Source organism: Staurois parvus, unplaced genomic scaffold, assembly GCF_062004578.1.
Source record: "Staurois parvus isolate SC_StPar_1 unplaced genomic scaffold, SC_StPar_1.0 ptg002110l, whole genome shotgun sequence".
In the NCBI taxonomy this organism is placed as follows: domain Eukaryota; kingdom Metazoa; phylum Chordata; class Amphibia; order Anura; family Ranidae; genus Staurois; species Staurois parvus.
The window spans coordinates 273,758-291,900 of NW_028319906.1; the positions used below are offsets into that span (position 1 = coordinate 273,758).

Below are 18,143 nucleotides of genomic sequence, written 5' to 3' on the forward strand. Positions count from 1 at the left end.
GAGACTGCAAACATGATATACAAGAGATGGTCAGAGACTGCAAACATGATATACAAGAGATGGTCAGAAACTGCAGACACAATACAGGAGATGGTCAGAGACTGCAGACATGGTACAAGAGATGGTCAGAGACTGGGGACATGATACAGGGGATGGTCAGAGACTGGGGACATGATACAGGGGATGGTCAGAGACTGCGAAGATAATACAAGAGATGGTCAGACATTGTAGACATGATACAGGAGATGGCCAGAGACTGTAGACATGATACAGGAGATGGTCAGAAACTGCAGACATGATACCAGACATGGTCAGAAACTGTGAACATGATACAAGAGATTTTCAGAGACTGTGAAGATAATACAAGAGATGGTCAGAGACTGCAGACATGATACAAGAGATGGTCAGAGACTGCAGACATGATTCAAGAGATGGTCAGAGACTGCATAGATAATACAAGAGAAGGTCAGAGACTACAGACGTGGTACAGGAGATGGTCAGAGACTGCGGACATGATACAAGAGATGGTCAGAGACTGTAGACATGATACAGGAGATGGTCAGAGACTGCAGATATGATACAGGAGATGGTCAGAGACTGTAGACATACAGGAGATGTTCTGAGACTGCAGACATGCTCCAGCAGACTGTCAGAGACTGTGAAGATACTATAGGAGATGTTGGAGAATAGGGACATGCTTCAGGAGACATATTACACACGAGTCCATTACAAATAAAATAACTACTCTAACAGTGCAATAAGGAAACACAATACTGTCTGCAGGGGCCCTGAGGGTCGCACAAAAAGTGCCAATGGGAGTCATGTGGCCCCTGGGCCACAGGTTGGGCACCAGGGGCTTGCAGGCTGAAACATAGGTGGATCTTGCAGTTTCCTGTGAGGTCTGATTTATTACCCCTAGACAAGGAGGGCCATAAAGATTCCACTCACTCATCAAGGTTAAGTCTCCATCACACACACCTTTAGGAATCGTTTGTAGAATCTGAAGTTCAGAGCAAAATGTAAATGATTTTCTGCGTTCTCCTGGCATTGATGAATTACGCCGATCTCGCAGGTTAACCAAAATCTTGATAGTAAAGTTCTGAAGGTAAAATATTCCAGAAGATAAAACAACGACTTTCTTTACTTCCGCACTTTGTAATGCTGACAGTTTTACTTTTCGTTCATCCAGCAGATTGAACCAAAAAAAAACCTGACACAATCGATGTGGCTGTAGGGGTCTCTTCCAGGGTTCCATTGTGTTCTGATGGGGAGAGAGTTCCCTCAGTCTACAGTTGGGGACCATAAGGCATCTGTCTACCCTTCATCATTGCACAGCTATTGGTACCCACTGCAATCTCAGGAACACTGTACAGTACAATCCAGAACTCTCCTGAACATGGGAAATGGCCAGTAAATGGGACCCTATGAGAAGAGTCTACTGGTAGCCATACACTAGACCAGTGGTCTCCAAACTGTGGCCTGGGGGCTGGATGTGGCCCTTTGCTTGCTTTTACCTGGCCCTTGGGGCACTGTTTCATTCACTGACACCAACAAAGGGGCATGATTCCTTTCAATATTACCAACAATGGGGCATACTTTCTGCCAATGACACCAAGGATGGGGCACAATTCCTCCCAATGACACAAACAATGGGGCCCAATGACACCAGTGATGAGGCATAATACCTCCCAATAACACAAACGATGGGGCTCAATTCCTCCCAATGACACCAGTGATGGAGCACAATTCCGTCCAATGACACCATCAACGGGGCCCAATGACACCAATGTTGGGACACAATTCCTACTAATGATGGGGCACGATTCCTCCCAATAACACCAATGATGGGGAATAATACATCCCGATAACACCAGCGATGGGGCACAATTCCTCCCAATGACACCAGTGATGGAGCACAATTCCACCCAATGACACCAACAATGGGGCCCAATGACACCAATGTTGGGACACAATTCCTACTAATGATGGGGCACGATTCCTCCCAATAACACCAATGATGGGGAATAATACATCCCGATAACACCAGCGATGGGGCACAATTCCTCCCAATGACACCAGTGATGGAGCACAATTCCGCCCAATGACACCAACAATGGGGCCCAATGACACCAATGTTGGGACACAATTCCTACTAATGATGGGGCACGATTCCTCCCAATAACACCAACGATGGGGCACAATACCTCCCAATAACACCAGCGATGGGGCACAATTCCTCCCAATGACACCAGTGATGGAGCACAATTACGCCCAATGACACCAACAATGGGGCCCAATGACACCAATGTTGAGGCACAATTCCTACTAATGATGTGGCACGATTCCTCCCAATAACACCAACGATGGGGTACAATACCTCCCAATAACACCAGCGATGGGGCACAATTCCTCCCATTGACACCAGTGATGGAGCACAGTTCCTCCCAATGACACCAACAATAGGGCCCAATGACACCAGTGTTGGGGCACAATTCTTACTAAGGATGGGGTACAGATCCTCCCAGTGACAGTGATGGCATCAATGACATCAGTGATGGAGCACAATTCCTCCCAGTGACATCAACAGTGGGGCCCAATGACACCAGTGACACCAATGTTGGGGCACAATTTCTACTAATGATGGGCCATGATTCCCCCCAATGATACCAATGATGGGGCATTGCTTACTCCAGCTGATGCTGGGACATTTTCTACACTCCAATGGCCAATGGCCACAGTCTGGCCCCCCCTAAAGTCTGAAGGACAGTAAACTGGCCTTTTGTTTAGAAAGTTGGAGACCCCTGCACTAGATGAAAAATCGTTCAAAAAACCCATCATTTAGACAGTTCATTCATTTTTTGTCCTGTTAATGGGCACAAATAAAATAGTTTTTGACATTTTTGAGCCAAAAAATCCAGTGTCAGAATGCACACCGCAGTCCCGCTACAAGTCGCTGATCACCACCATTACTAGTAAAAAAAAACAAAACTCCAGTATACATACCGCCATTTGTAGATGATATAACTTTCACATCAACCAATTCATTTACACGTATTGGGATTTATTTCAGCAAAGACATGGAGCAGAATACATTTTGGCTGAAATTTATGACAAAATTTGTTTTTTACTGGACATGTTTAATAGCAAAAAGTCAAAAATATTGTTTTTTTCTCAAATTGTCAGGTTTTTTTTTGCTTATAGCGGAAAAAATAAAAATCACACAGGAAATCAAATACCACCGAAAGAAAGCTCTATTTGTGGAAAAAAAGTATATACATTTAATTTGGGTGCGGTGTTGCATGACCGCGCAATTGTCAGTTAAATTAATGCAGCGCCGTATCTCAAAAACTGGCATATCAGGGAGGGGGGGAAATCCTCTGGAGGGCGAGGGGTTAATAATGATGATGATAATTGTTATTGGTTGCAGTATACAATAGTTCAGTTGTTTGTAAACAATGTATCAATATGTCATCTTATTTTACAGGATGAATGAGGAGCAGATAGCCACTGTGTGTTTCTCCGTTCTGAAAGCGTTGTCATATCTGCATAATCAGGGAGTCATTCACAGGGATATCAAAAGTGACTCGATCCTGCTGACCAGCGACGGAAGAGTAAGTGTTTCCACATACCGATTCCACGTAGATTGTTGTATACAGGGGCGGACTGACCATTTGGAAACTCGGGGACTGCCCGAGGGCCCGGGGTCAGTAGGGGGCCCCATGAGATGCCCCTGGTACCTTTTTCATAGGCTTTTTTGAGTTTTAGCAAGGACAAAGGGGCCCCATGATCCCCTATTGCCCGGGGGCCCCATGAGTGTCAGTCCGCCCCTGGTTGTATGTATATTACCCTTCTATTTGGGGGTTAACCCATTCATAGGTGTTTTTTTTAGCCTTCCTCTGGATTAACTGTGGGGTACGGGATTCTGTCTAGACGTGTGCAGTTCATTTCCTTCCGAATCAAACTTCGAACAAAATATTCATTATTCAGAGATTCGGATGTGCAACGAATTTCCACAATTACAGTAGTAACGAATTTTAAAACGAATCTAAAATAATGAAATGAAATTTGAATTGAATTTGAATTGAATTCAAAAATGAAATTGAATTTGAAAACAAATTTGAAATGTAAACATATTGCTGTCTGTTGCTGATTTCTTTCAGAGATTGTGTGGATTCGAATATAGCCGAATACACACAGAGATCAGCCAGCAGCACAAGGGACACTCCTCAATTAATGTATATACGGTCTCCAGGGGCGGACTGACTATTTGGAAACTCGGGCACTGCCCGAGGGCCCGGGGTCAGTAGGGGGCCCCATGAGATGCCCCTGGTACCTTTTTCATAGGCTTTTTTGAGTTTGGGCAAGGACACAGGGGCCCCATGATCCCCTATTGCCCGGGGGCCCCATAAGTTGTCAGTCCGCCCCTGGTTGTATGTATATTACCCTTCTATTTGAGGGTCAACCCATTCATAGGAGTTTTTTTTTAGCCTTCCTCTGGATTAACTGTGGGGTATGGTATTCTGTCTAGACGTGTGCAGTTTGTTTCCTTCCGAATCAAAATTCGGACAAAATATTCATTATTCAGAGATTTGGATGTGCAACGAATTTCCAAAATTACAGTAGTAACGAATTTTAAAACAAATCTAAAATAATGAAATTAAATTCAAATTGAATTTGAATTGAATTCAAAAATGAAATTGAATTTGAAAACAAATTTGAAATGTAAACATATTGCTGCCTGTTGCTGATTTCTTTCAGAGATTGTGTGGATTCGAATGTAGCCGAATACACACAGAGATCAGCCAGCAGCACAAGGGACACTCCTCAATTAATGTATATATGGTCTCCAGGGGTGGACTGACCATTTGGAAACTCGGGCATTGCCCGAGGGCCCGGGGTCAGTAGGGGCCCCATGAGATGCCCCTGGTACCTTTTTCATAGGCTTTTTTGAGTTTGGGCAAGGACACAGGGGCCCCATGATCCCCTATTGCCCGGGGGCCCCATGAGCTGTCAGTCCGTCCCTGACGGTCTCTTGTGCTGATTAAAAAAAAACAAAAAACCTAGGCTTAAGAAGGCCAATTTCCATTCATAAGACCATATGGGGCATTGTAGGGGTCCTTAGAATATTACAGTTTAAAAATAATTCCGTAACATTTCCTGCAAACTTTTCAGACATTTCATCATTCCAACCCCCTACCTGTTCTTTGCATGTTTCCTTCTATCTATTGCGCTAATGTATACTAGCGTATAATGAGAAGTTGGATTATTCCCAAAAGGTTTGGTGAACAGTTTGTGAAACCTTTTCTACCAGCCAGCTTGATTCCACTTGATCCTCCATAATAAAAAAATAAAAAAAATAATAATAAAAGAAATGAAAAAAAAAAATAATACAAAAAAAATGTATAATATGTATTATTTATAATAATAATAATAATGATAATAATAAGAAGAAATTATATTATTTTTATTAATAATAATAATAATAATAATAATAAATAAAATAATACAATTTAATAATATGAATAAATCTGATCAACGTTTTTGGGGGGAATTATTTCAAATACTCCATGTGTTCATACACCATGAATTTGTTATGCCAGACAGTACCAGATTTTTATCTGACAGTGTTTTTTTTATATTTCTAGATAAAGCTCTCTGATTTTGGATTTTGTGCACAAGTTTCTAAAGAGGTTCCTAAAAGAAAATCCCTTGTTGGGACTCCTTACTGGATGGCTCCAGAGGTCATCTCCAGACTGCCATATGGAACAGAGGTTAGCCTAAAAATATTTAGTAATGCTATGCTAGGGAACTAGTTATGTAATGACATATAATAATGTAATGTTAATAGTAACAATATAATGTCATTTTTAGATTATTATTACAGTATATATAGTGACAGTGCAAGGCCCTGCCACTGCGAAAATCTAGGAGAAAATGACACAGGATTCCCATTAAGTCCTAAGGCAAGGTTCCAGACTATCGTTTCTGAGCGAGAAAGCCGTGTTTTTGGCTTTCTTTCAATTCTGTAAACCTGGATTGGGGCCTGTGCTTGAAGGGATGTTTGTAGCCTGGCTGGGTACACAGGTGTGCAGGGTCGTTATATACTCAAGCATGAGAATAGCACAGGACTCCCAGTGTGGAGACAAGAGGTCTCAGTCAGGAGTCAGAGATGCCCCAGTCAGGAGACAGGAGGTCTCCACCAGGGGTTAGAGGTGCCCCAGCCTGGAGACAGGAGGTCTCAGCCAGAGGTACCCCAGTCAGGAGACAGAAGGTCTCAACTGGGGGGTCAGAGGTGCCCCAGACAGACGGGAGGTCTCAACCAGAGGTCAGAGGTGCCCCAGTCAGGAGACAGGAGGTCTCAACCAGGTCAGAGGTGCTCCAGCCAGGAGTCAAGAGAAGGAGGTCTCAACCAGGGGTTAGAGGTGCCCCAGCCACGAGGTCTCAACCATGGGTCAGAGGTGCCCCATCCAGGAGACAGATGGTCTCAACTGGGGGTCAGAGGTGTCCCAGCCAGGAGTCAAGAGACAGGAGGTCTCCACCAGGGGTTAGAGGTGCCCCAGCCAGGAGGTCTCCACCAGGGGTTAGAGGTGCCCCAGCCAGGAGACAGGAGGTCTCAACCAGAGGCCAGAGGTACCCCAGTCAGGAGACAGGGGGTCTCAACTGTGGGTCAGAGGTGCCCCAGCTTGGAGACAGGAGGTCTCCACCAGGGGTCAGAGGTGCCCCAGCCAGGAGTCAAGAGACAGGAGGTCTCCACCAGGGGTTAGAGGTGCTGCAGCCAGGAGACTGGAAGTCTCAACAAAGGGTCAGAGCAGCCCGGGAGTGTTCAGGGAGAGCGCAGAGTGCATGCTCTCAGCGTTACATAGTTTACATATTGGTTTGCATATATGCGGCCTTTTGGTACTAAGGCCCAGCCGCCAAGAGGCCGCTTATATGCATATGGCAAGTGGCAAGAGGTTAATGGAACAATATATCAAGAGTTACAGTAATGTGGTGTGGGTGATGGAGAAAATGTAATGCCCTAAGCCATATCTTCTATTTGCCTTGACATTGAGAATGATTGTGCCTGACCCCGGAAATGCATTGTCTGATAGACCCTCTATGGCTTGGGGCTCTCAGTGATGAAAACCTGATAGCGATTCTAATGCCCACCACAGTTTCCAAAAAAGTTTTGAGTAGAGGTAAAGTTTAGAGCTAGGTTCACACTCTTGGGACCCGATTACGATCTGACTATCAGTACGATTATGTGATGCAACTTGGATGCAGCTTTGATAAGGTTTGGATATTCTATGGGTCCAAAATGCTGCTTGAATCACACCAAAGTGGTATAGGAACCTTGTCCACAATGGCATTGATGTGAACAGGTACCATTGAAAACAATGTGATTTCCATTGTCATGCGATTCTGTGCTTCTCAAGTTGCACCTGAAATCGCACTAGTGTGAACGGAGCCTAAAATGTAGTTTTCAATGCTGGTTTGGTCTTCATCTAGATCGGAGCTGCCATGGAAATGTCTTGTAAAGTCTACCGTAAATGACTTTAGCATCAATCTTAGGAGGCCTCTAGGCGGATTACTTCATTGAAGGTCTTTCTTTTCATCTCCAGGTGGATATTTGGTCTCTTGGAATTATGGTGATAGAAATGATTGACGGAGAACCCCCATATTTTAATGAACCGCCATTGCAGGCAATGCGTCGGATACGAGATAATTTACCACCACGAGTTAAAGATGTTCATCAGGTAAAGCCATTAACAGAGTCCTCTTCATTTTCACCAAACCAAGCCTGTATTTTTTATGGTGTAAGCAGTATAGTGGACTTATAATGAAAACAATATTTAACCGTCTTGCTGAGATACATAAATAAAGAGCAATGGCAACGTCATCTGGTCATGTGATCTCTAATGCAAGGAAGAAATCAAATTGGTTCAATCTCCCCTTCAGCAAGGACCATGTAGCCAAGGAACAAAGATTTTGACCATGCAGCAAATGCTAACGAGGACATTTTCACTAGATTTCCCCTTATTTTGCTTTTTCCATACCAAAAACATCAAGAAAACATCTCAAAATTAACATTTGATTCTTGACCCTTTTGCTGCCAGGACCGTACGCAATACGGACCTGACAGCAGGGGGTTTTATGCAGAGATGTCCCTAGGGTTGGTGTCACCCGGTGCGATAACACTTGGTGACACCCCCTCCGACGATCCCCGCAGAATGGATCAGATCTGCGGATTCAGCATAATGGATTGGACTCCGATCCATTATGCTTAATCCGCAGATCCGGTCCATCCTGTGGGGATCGTCGGCCTGCTTGACAACTTACCTTTTCGTGGAGCGGTTCCGGTGTCACCCTGTATAGGTTGCATGCCAACGATCCCCGCAGGATGGATCGGATCTGCGGACTGGAGAGGATAATGGACCGGACTCTGATCCATTATGCTCAATCCGCAGATCCGATCCATCCTGCGGGGATCGTCGGCTTGCTTTACAACTTACCTTTTCGTGGAGCGGGTCCGGTGTCACCCTGTATAGGTTGCATGCCAACGATCCCCGCAGGATGGATCGGATCTGCGGACTGGAGAGGATAATGGACCGGACTCTGATCCATTATGCTCAATCCGCAGATCCGATCCATCCTGTGGGGATCGTCGGCTTGCTTTACAACTTACCTTTTCTTGCAGCGGGTCCGGTGTCACCCCGTATAGATTGCATGCCGACAATCCCCGCAGGATGGATCAGATCTGCGGATTGAGCATAATGATTTGGAGTGAGATCTTTTATCCTCTCCAGTCCGCAGATCCGATCCATCCTGTGGGGATCTTTGGCATGCTACCTATACGGGGTGACACCGGACCCGCTCCACGAAAAGGTAAGTTGTAAAGCAAGCTGACGATCCCCGCAAGATGGATCAGATCTGCGGATTGAGCATAATGGATCGGAGTCCGATCTATTATCCTCTCCAGTCCGCAGATCCGATCCATCCTGTGGGGATCGTCGGCATGCAACCTATATGGGGTGACACTGGACCTGCTCCACAAAAGGTAAGTTGTAAAGCAAGCTGACGATCCCCGCAGGATGGACCGGATCTGCGGATTGGGGAGCATAATGGATCGGAGTCCAATCCATTATGCTCAATCCGCAGATCTGATCCATCTTGGGGGGATCGTCGGCTTGCTTTACAACTTACCTTTCGGTGGAGCTGGTCCAGTGTCACCCCATGCGGTTGGTGTCACCTGGTGCGGCCCGCACCTGCCTAGGGACGCCATTGGTTTTATGACAATCCAGTAACTGAGCTCCGCTTGCCCATCTGCGGGCCCAGGGAGAGCCATGGTGGGTGCCGATGGGTGGAGGGGAGAGCGGACAACTCTGCGTGACCTGGAAGGCGACGTCCATGATGCCACTTCCAGGTCACGACTGTCACTTTCCTGGCTAGAATAGCTGGCGAAAGATGGATTGCAATGCGGTTTGCATTGCATTACATCTAATGGATCACAGAGGAGACATTGGGGATCTTTTTGACTTTTGAAACGTCTCCTATAGAAAATATAGGGTACTGAAGTTTGTCACCATTCCATAGGCGCACACAAATTTATGGTTTGGCATGTTGGGTAACTATTTACTTGGCACAAACTCATCTTTTATATTTTACCTAAAATTTGGGTAATTTATTGCGTTTGTTTGCCCCAAAATTCACTTCAATTTTGCGGTTCCTAAACCTTTGCAATAATATCGTGTGACATAAAAAATTGGAACTACTACTATTTTATTCTCTAGGGCACAAGTGCCAGACTGGCGGCCCTCCAGCTGTTGCCAAACTACAAGTCCCAGGAGGCATTGCAAGACTGACAGTTACAAGCATGACTCCCAAAGGCAGAGGCATGATGGGACTTGTAGTTTCAGAACAGAGCACCCCTGCTCTAGGGTGACCGCTTTCAGAAAATAGATCATATTTGGGGGTTTTATGTAATCTTCAGACCTAAAATGATTTTTTACACGTGTGCAAAAAAATGCAAAAACAGCTCTGGCAGTGAAAGGGTTAAAGCTTATCTAACCCCACCCTTTTTTTGTGTTAGTTTTGGAATGGTTTTAATGCTATCTGGGGTTCCATGAAAGATATTTTTTTTCACTTTGTGTTTTGGAGACGTTTTATAGGAAAATATCCAACAGGGAAATGCACAACAATATAAAGATGAAAAGATAATGGTGGTTCTAGCCTTCCCCTGCTTAACCCCTTGACACCGACCGTAGGCAAATATGCGAACTCTCGGCGTCTGGGCCTTGATGTCCAGCGGCCGTATATTTGTGTATCATTTTAAAACACATATATATTCCTTCCACCGATACCAACAATGGGGCAGTATTCCTTCCACCGATACCAACAATGGGGTAGTATTCCTTCCACTCACACCAACAATGGGGCACTATTCTCTCCACCGATACCAACAATGGGGCAGTATTCCTTCCACTGATACCAACAATGGGGCACTATTTTCCCACTGACACCAAAAATTTCAACATTCAACATTAGCAGGGGAGCAAATAATGCTATAATATAAATATTTCCTTCACTGAATATCCTGAGTAAGGAGTAATCTCATATAATCAAGTCTACTTGCTGCATCACAGGTGTCTTAGCCAAAAGCAATATTGATCATGTCCATCTCCATAGGTCTGCTCCAACTACTAAGGTTAAATAGAGAAAAGGTCTTCTTCTTCCTGTGGTGGATGGTCCATGTAGTGACCTTGACACTGTTCTATATATCATTCACCTGTGAGCCTTAGGCAGCTTGAGAACACCTCCAGGAGGCATGTTGATCATATCCATCTCCATAGGTCTGCTCCAACCACTAAGGTTAAATATAGCCGGCACAAGGTCCTCTTATTCTCATGGTGGATGGTCCTCAGTGCAGAGAATGGTGCCACGTAGTGACCTTGGCACTGTTCTATAAATCATTCACCTATATATTCAGCCCAGCTTGAGAACTCCCCTCCAGGAGGCATGTTGATCATGTCCATGTCCATAGGTCTGCTCCACCTGCTAATATTAGATATAGTGGGCAAAAGGTGCTCTCCTTTCCGTGATGGATGATCCTCAGTACATAGAATGGTGCCACGTAGTGACCTTGACACCTTTCTATACATTATTCACCTGTGAGCCTCAGGCGGCTTGAGAACACACCTCTGGGAGGCATGTTGATCATGTTCATGTCCATAGGTCTTCTCCAACTGCTAATATTAAATATAGTGGGCAAAAGGTGCTCTTCTTCCCGTGATGGATGGTCCTCAGTGCAGAGAATGGTGCTACATAGTGACCTTGCCACTGTTCTATACATCATTCACCTGTGAGCCTTAGGCGGCTTGAGAACACACCTCCAGGAGGCATGTTGATCATATCCATCTCCATAGGTCTGCTCCAACTACTAAGGTTAAATATAGCCGGCACAAGGTCCTCTTATTCTCATGGTGGATGGTCCTCAGTACATAAAATGGTGCCACGTAGTTTTCTATACATCATTCACCTGTGAGCCTTAGGCAGCTTGAGAACACCTCCAGGAGGCATGTTGATCATATCCATCTCCATAGGTCTGCTCCAACCACTAAGGTTAAATATAGCCGGCACAAGGTCCTCTTATTCTCATGGTGGATGGTCCTCAGTGCAGAGAATGGTGCCACGTAGTGACCTTGGCACTGTTCTATAAATCATTCACCTATATATTCAGCCCAGCTTGAGAACTCCCCTCCAGGAGGCATGTTGATCATGTCCATGTCCATAGGTCTGCTCCACCTGCTAATATTAGATATAGTGGGCAAAAGGTGCTCTCCTTTCCGTGATGGATGATCCTCAGTACATAGAATGGTGCCACGTAGTGACCTTGACACCTTTCTATACATTATTCACCTGTGAGCCTCAGGCGGCTTGAGAACACACCTCTGGGAGGCATGTTGATCATGTTCATGTCCATAGGTCTTCTCCAACTGCTAATATTAAATATAGTGGGCAGAAGGTGCTCTTCTTCCCGTGATGGATGGTCCTCAGTGCAGAGAATGGTGCTACATAGTGACCTTGCCACTGTTCTATACATCATTCACCTGCGAGCCTTAGGCGGCTTGAGAACACACCTCCAGGAGGCATGTTGATCATATCCATCTCCATAGGTGTGCTCCAACTACTAAGGTTAAATATAGCCGGCACAAGGTCCTCTTATTCTCATGGTGGTTGGTCCTCAGTACATAAAATGGTGCCACGTAGTTTTCTATACATCATTCACCTGTGAGCCTCAGGCGGCTTGAGAACACACCTCCAGGAGGCATGTTGATCATGTCCATTTCCATAGGTCTGCTCCAACTGCTAAGGTTAAATATAGAAGGCAAATGGTCCTCTTATTCTTGTGGTGGATGTTGCTCAGTACATAGAATGGTGCAACGTAGTGACCTTGGCACTTTTCTATAAATCATTCACCTATAAATCCAGCCCTGCTTGAGAACACACCTCCAGGAGGCATGTTGATCATGTCCATTTCCATAGGTCTGCCCTCCAACTGCTAAGGTTAAGTATAGTAGGCTAAAGGTCGTCTTCTTCCCGTGATGGATGGTCCTCAGTGCAGAGAATGGTGCCACGTAGTGACCTTGGCACTGTTCTATATATCATTCATCTGTGAGTCTAGGACGGCTTGAGAACACACCTCCAGGAGGCATGTTGATCATATCCATCTCCATAGGTCTGCTCCAACTACTAAGGTTAAATATAGTGGGCACAAGGTCCTCTTATTCTTGTGATGGATGGTCCTCAGTACATAGAATGGTGCAACGTAGTGACCTTGGCACTTTTCTATAAATCATTCACCTATAAATCCAGCCCTGCTTGAGAACACACCTCCAGGAGGCATGTTGATCATGTCCATGTCCATAGGTCTGTCCAACCACTAATATTAAATATAGTGGGCAAAAGGTGCTCTTCTTCCCGTGATGGATGGTCCTCAGTGCAGAGAATGGTGCCACGTTGTGACCTTAGCACTGTTCTATACATTATTCACCTGTGAACCTCAGGTGGATTGAGAACACACCTCCAGGAGGCTTGTTGATCATATCCATCTCCATAGGTCTGCTCCAACTACTAAGGTTAAATATAGTGGGCACAAGGTCCTCTTATTCTTATGATGGATGGACCTCAGGGCAGAGAATGGTGCCACGTAGTGACCTTGGCACTGTTCTATAAATCATTCACCTATAAATTCAGCCCAGCTTGAGAACTCATCTCCAGGAGGCATGTTGATCATGTCCATAGGTCTGTCCAACCACTAATATTAAATATAGTGGGCAAAAGGTGCTCTTCTTCACGTGATGGATGGTCCTCAGTGCAGAGAATGGTGCCACGTAGTGACCTTGGCACTGTTCTATATATCATTCACCTGTGAGTCTCGGACGGCTTGAGAACACCTCCAGGAGGCTTGTTGATCATATCCATCTCCATAGGTCTGCTCCAACTACTAAGGATAAATATAGCCGGCACAAGGTCCTCTTATTCTCATGGTGGATGGTCCTCAGGTGAATGATGTATAGAAAACTACGTGGCACCATTTTATGTACTGAGGACCATCCACCATGAGAATAAGAGGACCTTGTGCCGGCTATATTTATCCTTAGTAGTTGGAGCAGACCTATGGAGATGGATATGATCAACATGCCTCCTGGAGGTGTTCTCAAGCCGCCTGAGGCTCACAGGTGAATGATGTATAGAAAACTACGTGGCACCATTTTATGTACTGTGAGCCTCAGGCGGCTTGAGAACACACCTCCAGGAGGCATGTTGATCATGTCCATCTCCATAGGTCTGCTCCAACTGCTAAGTAGGCACAAGGTCCTCTTATTCTTTGGATGGATGGTCCTCAGTGCAGAGAATGGTGCCACATAGTGACCTTGGCACTTTTCTATAAATCATTCACCTATAAATCCAGCCCAGCTTGAGAACTCACCTCCAGGAGGCACGTTGATCACGTCTGTCTACCTAGAAATGTTAAATATAGCAATTAAAAGTTATAGTTCCTCATGTTTATTCCCTTCCTACTAGAACCCAAAGTCATTCTCGAATTTGTGTTGTCAGGTTTCTTCAGTTTTGCGTGGATTCCTAGACTTGATGCTGGTGAGGGAGCCTTCCCAAAGAGCAACAGCACAAGACCTATTGAGACATCCATTCATGAACCTCTCAGGACCCCAGTCATGTATCATCCCGCTAATGAGGCAATACCGGCACCACTGAGCTTATCAAAGCCAACGTGAACGGAGGAACCGAGCTAAACAAGATGGGGGAATCAGCCACAAAACAACTTCACACAACACAAGAAATGCAAAAATTAAAAGCAGCTACTTCTCAAAACTGCCTATATTTCTGTACAATGACTACAAGATGAAACGCTGGGGTGTGCTGGAATGGAAACCTCACTTTTCACTCTGCTTTTTCCTCTTGGTTTCTTTGGTTTTTTTTTTTTTTTTTCTTTTTTTTTTTAATTGATCAAAAAAATGCAGATTTTTACAAAGGTTCTTTTGAAGTGAAATTTAGATATTAGTCCAGACATCTCCAACTCTTATTTGAATGAAAGGGAAATTTAATGGCATTTATTTAAAAGAAAAAAAAAAAAAAGTAATATCCTTCTTTGAGGTAAAATGCACTTTTTTTCAGAGGTAGGAGCGTACCGTATTTTGAAACGACTTTGTAATTTTCTGTATAATACTTTTGATAATTTGCAGTTTTTTGATGTTATGTAAACATTGTGCCAGTTCAAAAACCAGGTGTAATTTACCAAACATTTTCCAAAAAAAAATAAAAAAATTCCTACTTTTATAATCCTTTTGGAGACACCCACATCTCTGCGTCAGTGTTAACTGTCTATTTTGCGTACACCCTAATCATGGCATATCTTAAAAGCTTTGAAAACCAGAGTGGTTTGCAGACTTTTTCTAAGGCCCTCCCATCACCATTTGTTAGTGTTACAAAAAAAAAAAAAATATTATAATTAATATTAATTAATAATAATTATAATTAATGAAAAGAATAATTAATTAAATACAACATCTAGAGTGGTTTGCAGACTTTTTCTAAGGCCCTCCCATCACCATTTGTTAGTGTCACAAAAAAAAAATATTATTATTATAATTAATAGTAATAATAATTATAATAACAAATTAAACACAACATCTAGAGTGGTTTGCAGACTTTTTCTAAGGCCATCCCATCACCATTTGTTAGTGTTACAAAAAAAATATTATAATTAATATTAATTAATAATAATTATAATAAATAATAAAAAGAACAATAAATTAAATACAACATCTATAGTGGTTTGCAGACTTTTTCTAAGGCCCTCCCATCACCATTTGTTAGTGTTACAAAAAAAAAATATTATAATTAATATTAATTAATAATTATAATAACTAATGAAAAGAATAATAAATTAAATACAACATCTAGAGTGGTTTGCAGACTTTTTCTAAGGCCCTCTCATCACCATTTATTAGTGTCACAAATAATAATAATAATTATTGTTAGTACAATTAATATTAATTAATAATATTTATAATAACTAATGAAAAGAATAATAAATTAAATACAACATCTAGTGTGGTTTGCAGACTTTTTCTAAGGCCCTCCCATCACCATTTGTTAGTGTCACAAAAAAATAATTATTATTGTTATAATTAATATTAATTAATAATAATTATAATAACTAATGAAAATAATAACAAATGAAATACAACATCTAGAGTGGTCTGCAGACTTTTTCTAAGGCCCTCTCATCACCATTTGTTAGTGCTACAAAAAAAATTATTATTATTATTATAATTAATATTAATTAATAATAATAATTATAATAACTAATGAAACGAATAACAAATTAAACACAACATCTAGAGTGGTTTGCAGACTTTTTCTAAGGCCCTCCCATCACCATTTGTTAGTGTTACAAAAAAAAATATTATTAATATTAATTAATAATAATTATAATAACTAATGAAAAGAATAATAAATTAAATACAACATCTAGAGTGGTTTGCAGACTTTTTCTAAGGCCCTCTCATCACCATTTATTAGTGTCACAAATAATAATAATAATTATTATTATTATTACAATTAATATTAATTAATAATAATTATAATAACAAATGAAAAGAATAATAAATTAAATACAACATCTAGAGTGGTTTGCATACTTTTTCTAAGGCCCTCCCATCACCATTTGTTAGTGTCACAAAAAAAATTATTATTATTATTATAATTAATATTAATAATAATAATTATAATAACTAATGAAAATAATAACAAATGAAAAACAACATCTAGAGTGGTCTGCAGACTTTTTCTAAGGCCCTCTCATCACCATTTGTTAGTGCTACAAAAAAAATTATTATTATTATTATTATTATTATTATTATAATTAATTAATAATAATTATAATAACTAATGAAACGAATAACAAATTAAACACAACATCTAGAGTGGTTTGCAGACTTTTTCTAAGGCCCTCTCATCACCATTTGTTAGTGCTACAAAAAAAATTATTATTATTATAATTATTATTAATTACTAATGAAAAATATAAAAAGAGAATTAAACACAACAGCTAGAGTAGTTTGCAGACTTGTTCTAAGGCCCTCTTATCACCATTCCTTAGTGTTGCAAAAAAGATTATTACGATTAATAATTCATAATTATAATAAATAATTAAAAATATAACAAGAAGAGAATTAAACACAACTTCTAGTGCAAATTAGTTACTACAACATCAAAATTTCCTTTATAAAAATGGCCCACAATATTTAAGACACAGTATTTAATTATGTACAATATTCATTGCTGTCTGTATTTATAGGTCCCACATGTAATAGACTTTCAGAATAATATTGGGGTGAAGTTGCTTAGCCATTTAAAACTTTCTATTTTACATTTTTGCTGTTGTTTATATTTTGGTTGTTTTTTTATTTTTTGAGTTGTGATTTTTTTTTTTTTTTTACCAAGTTTGTGAATTGACCTTTAATTTTTTTGTGGGTTTCATGCGTTCTTTTTTAATTTATTTTGAAATTAATATATTTATTTTGCTATTTATGTTATCATTTTAAATCCCAGTGATTTAATATCCCAGAAGACTGCAGCTGTCAACCTTCTACGCGGGTATTTTTCTAAATTCTCATCATATTTTCATTGTGATGATGTCGTAGGGTGTGTTTGACTCAATACACTTGTGCTGCTGTCTATATTTTTTTATGTCAAAAAAAAAAAAACAATGGATGACTACAAAATTTGTGTTGCTTGTTGAATGAAATTTGCATGTCAACGCTAGGCCTAAATAGATTTGTGTTTTGCAGCCACTTGATTCATATTTATTTAATATGCAAAATAAACTTTATTTATTAAAGAGCTCGTCTGATTTTATTAAGATTTTATCCACTGAAATGGCCAAATAGTGCGACGTAAATTACTTTTTACATAAAAACTTGGAAACATAATGGAAACCAGTGACAGATCCTTGTATTTGAAGAACGCCCCACCCTGCCCACATGGAAGAAAAATATATTTGAAATATATTTAAAAAAATATTCTTCTCAAATATATTGACATATATTTGAAATGCTACAATTTTGGCCGTATACAATATATTTCAATACATATATATACAGTGGCATCCCAAGGAAGGTGTGGGGGGTGTGGCCCGCACCGGGTGACACCGACCGCACAGGGTGACACCGGACCCGCTCCACGAAAAGGTAAGTTGTAAAGCAAGCTAACGATCCCCACAGGATGGATCCGAACACTTGGTGACACCCCCTCCAACAATCCCCGCAGAATGGATCAGATCTGCGGATTGAGCATAATGTATCAGACTCCGATCCATTATGCTCAATCCGCAGATCCGATCCATCCTGCGGGGATCGTCGGCTTTCTTTACAACTAACCTTTTCGTGGAACGGGTCCGGTGTCACCCCGTATATGTTGCATGCTGACGATCCCCGCAGGATGGATTGGATCTGCGGATTGAGCATAATGGATCGGTGTCTGATCCATTATGCTCAATCCGCAAGGCCGATCCATTCTGCAGGGATCGTCGGAGGGGGTGTCACCAAGTGTTACCACACCGGGTGACACCAACCCTAGGG

General features: G+C 41.8%; 1 protein-coding gene across 3 annotated transcripts in view; it reads left to right on the plus strand.

Moving 5' to 3' along the window:
• Window positions 1-17,404, plus strand: part of PAK5 (p21 (RAC1) activated kinase 5) — a 211,932-nt gene extending 194,528 nt beyond the window's left edge. For all 3 annotated transcript variants that reach the window (XM_089664941.1, XM_089664942.1, XM_089664943.1), the window contains 4 exons: window positions 3,485-3,611; window positions 5,646-5,771; window positions 7,602-7,736; window positions 14,098-17,404. In XM_089664941.1, the coding sequence (XP_089521067.1) occupies window positions 3,485-3,611; window positions 5,646-5,771; window positions 7,602-7,736; window positions 14,098-14,253 (544 nt within the window). In that variant the 3' untranslated portion in view covers window positions 14,254-17,404. The remainder of the gene's footprint in view (window positions 1-3,484; window positions 3,612-5,645; window positions 5,772-7,601; window positions 7,737-14,097) is intronic.
• The last annotated feature ends 739 nt before the right edge of the window (window positions 17,405-18,143 follow it).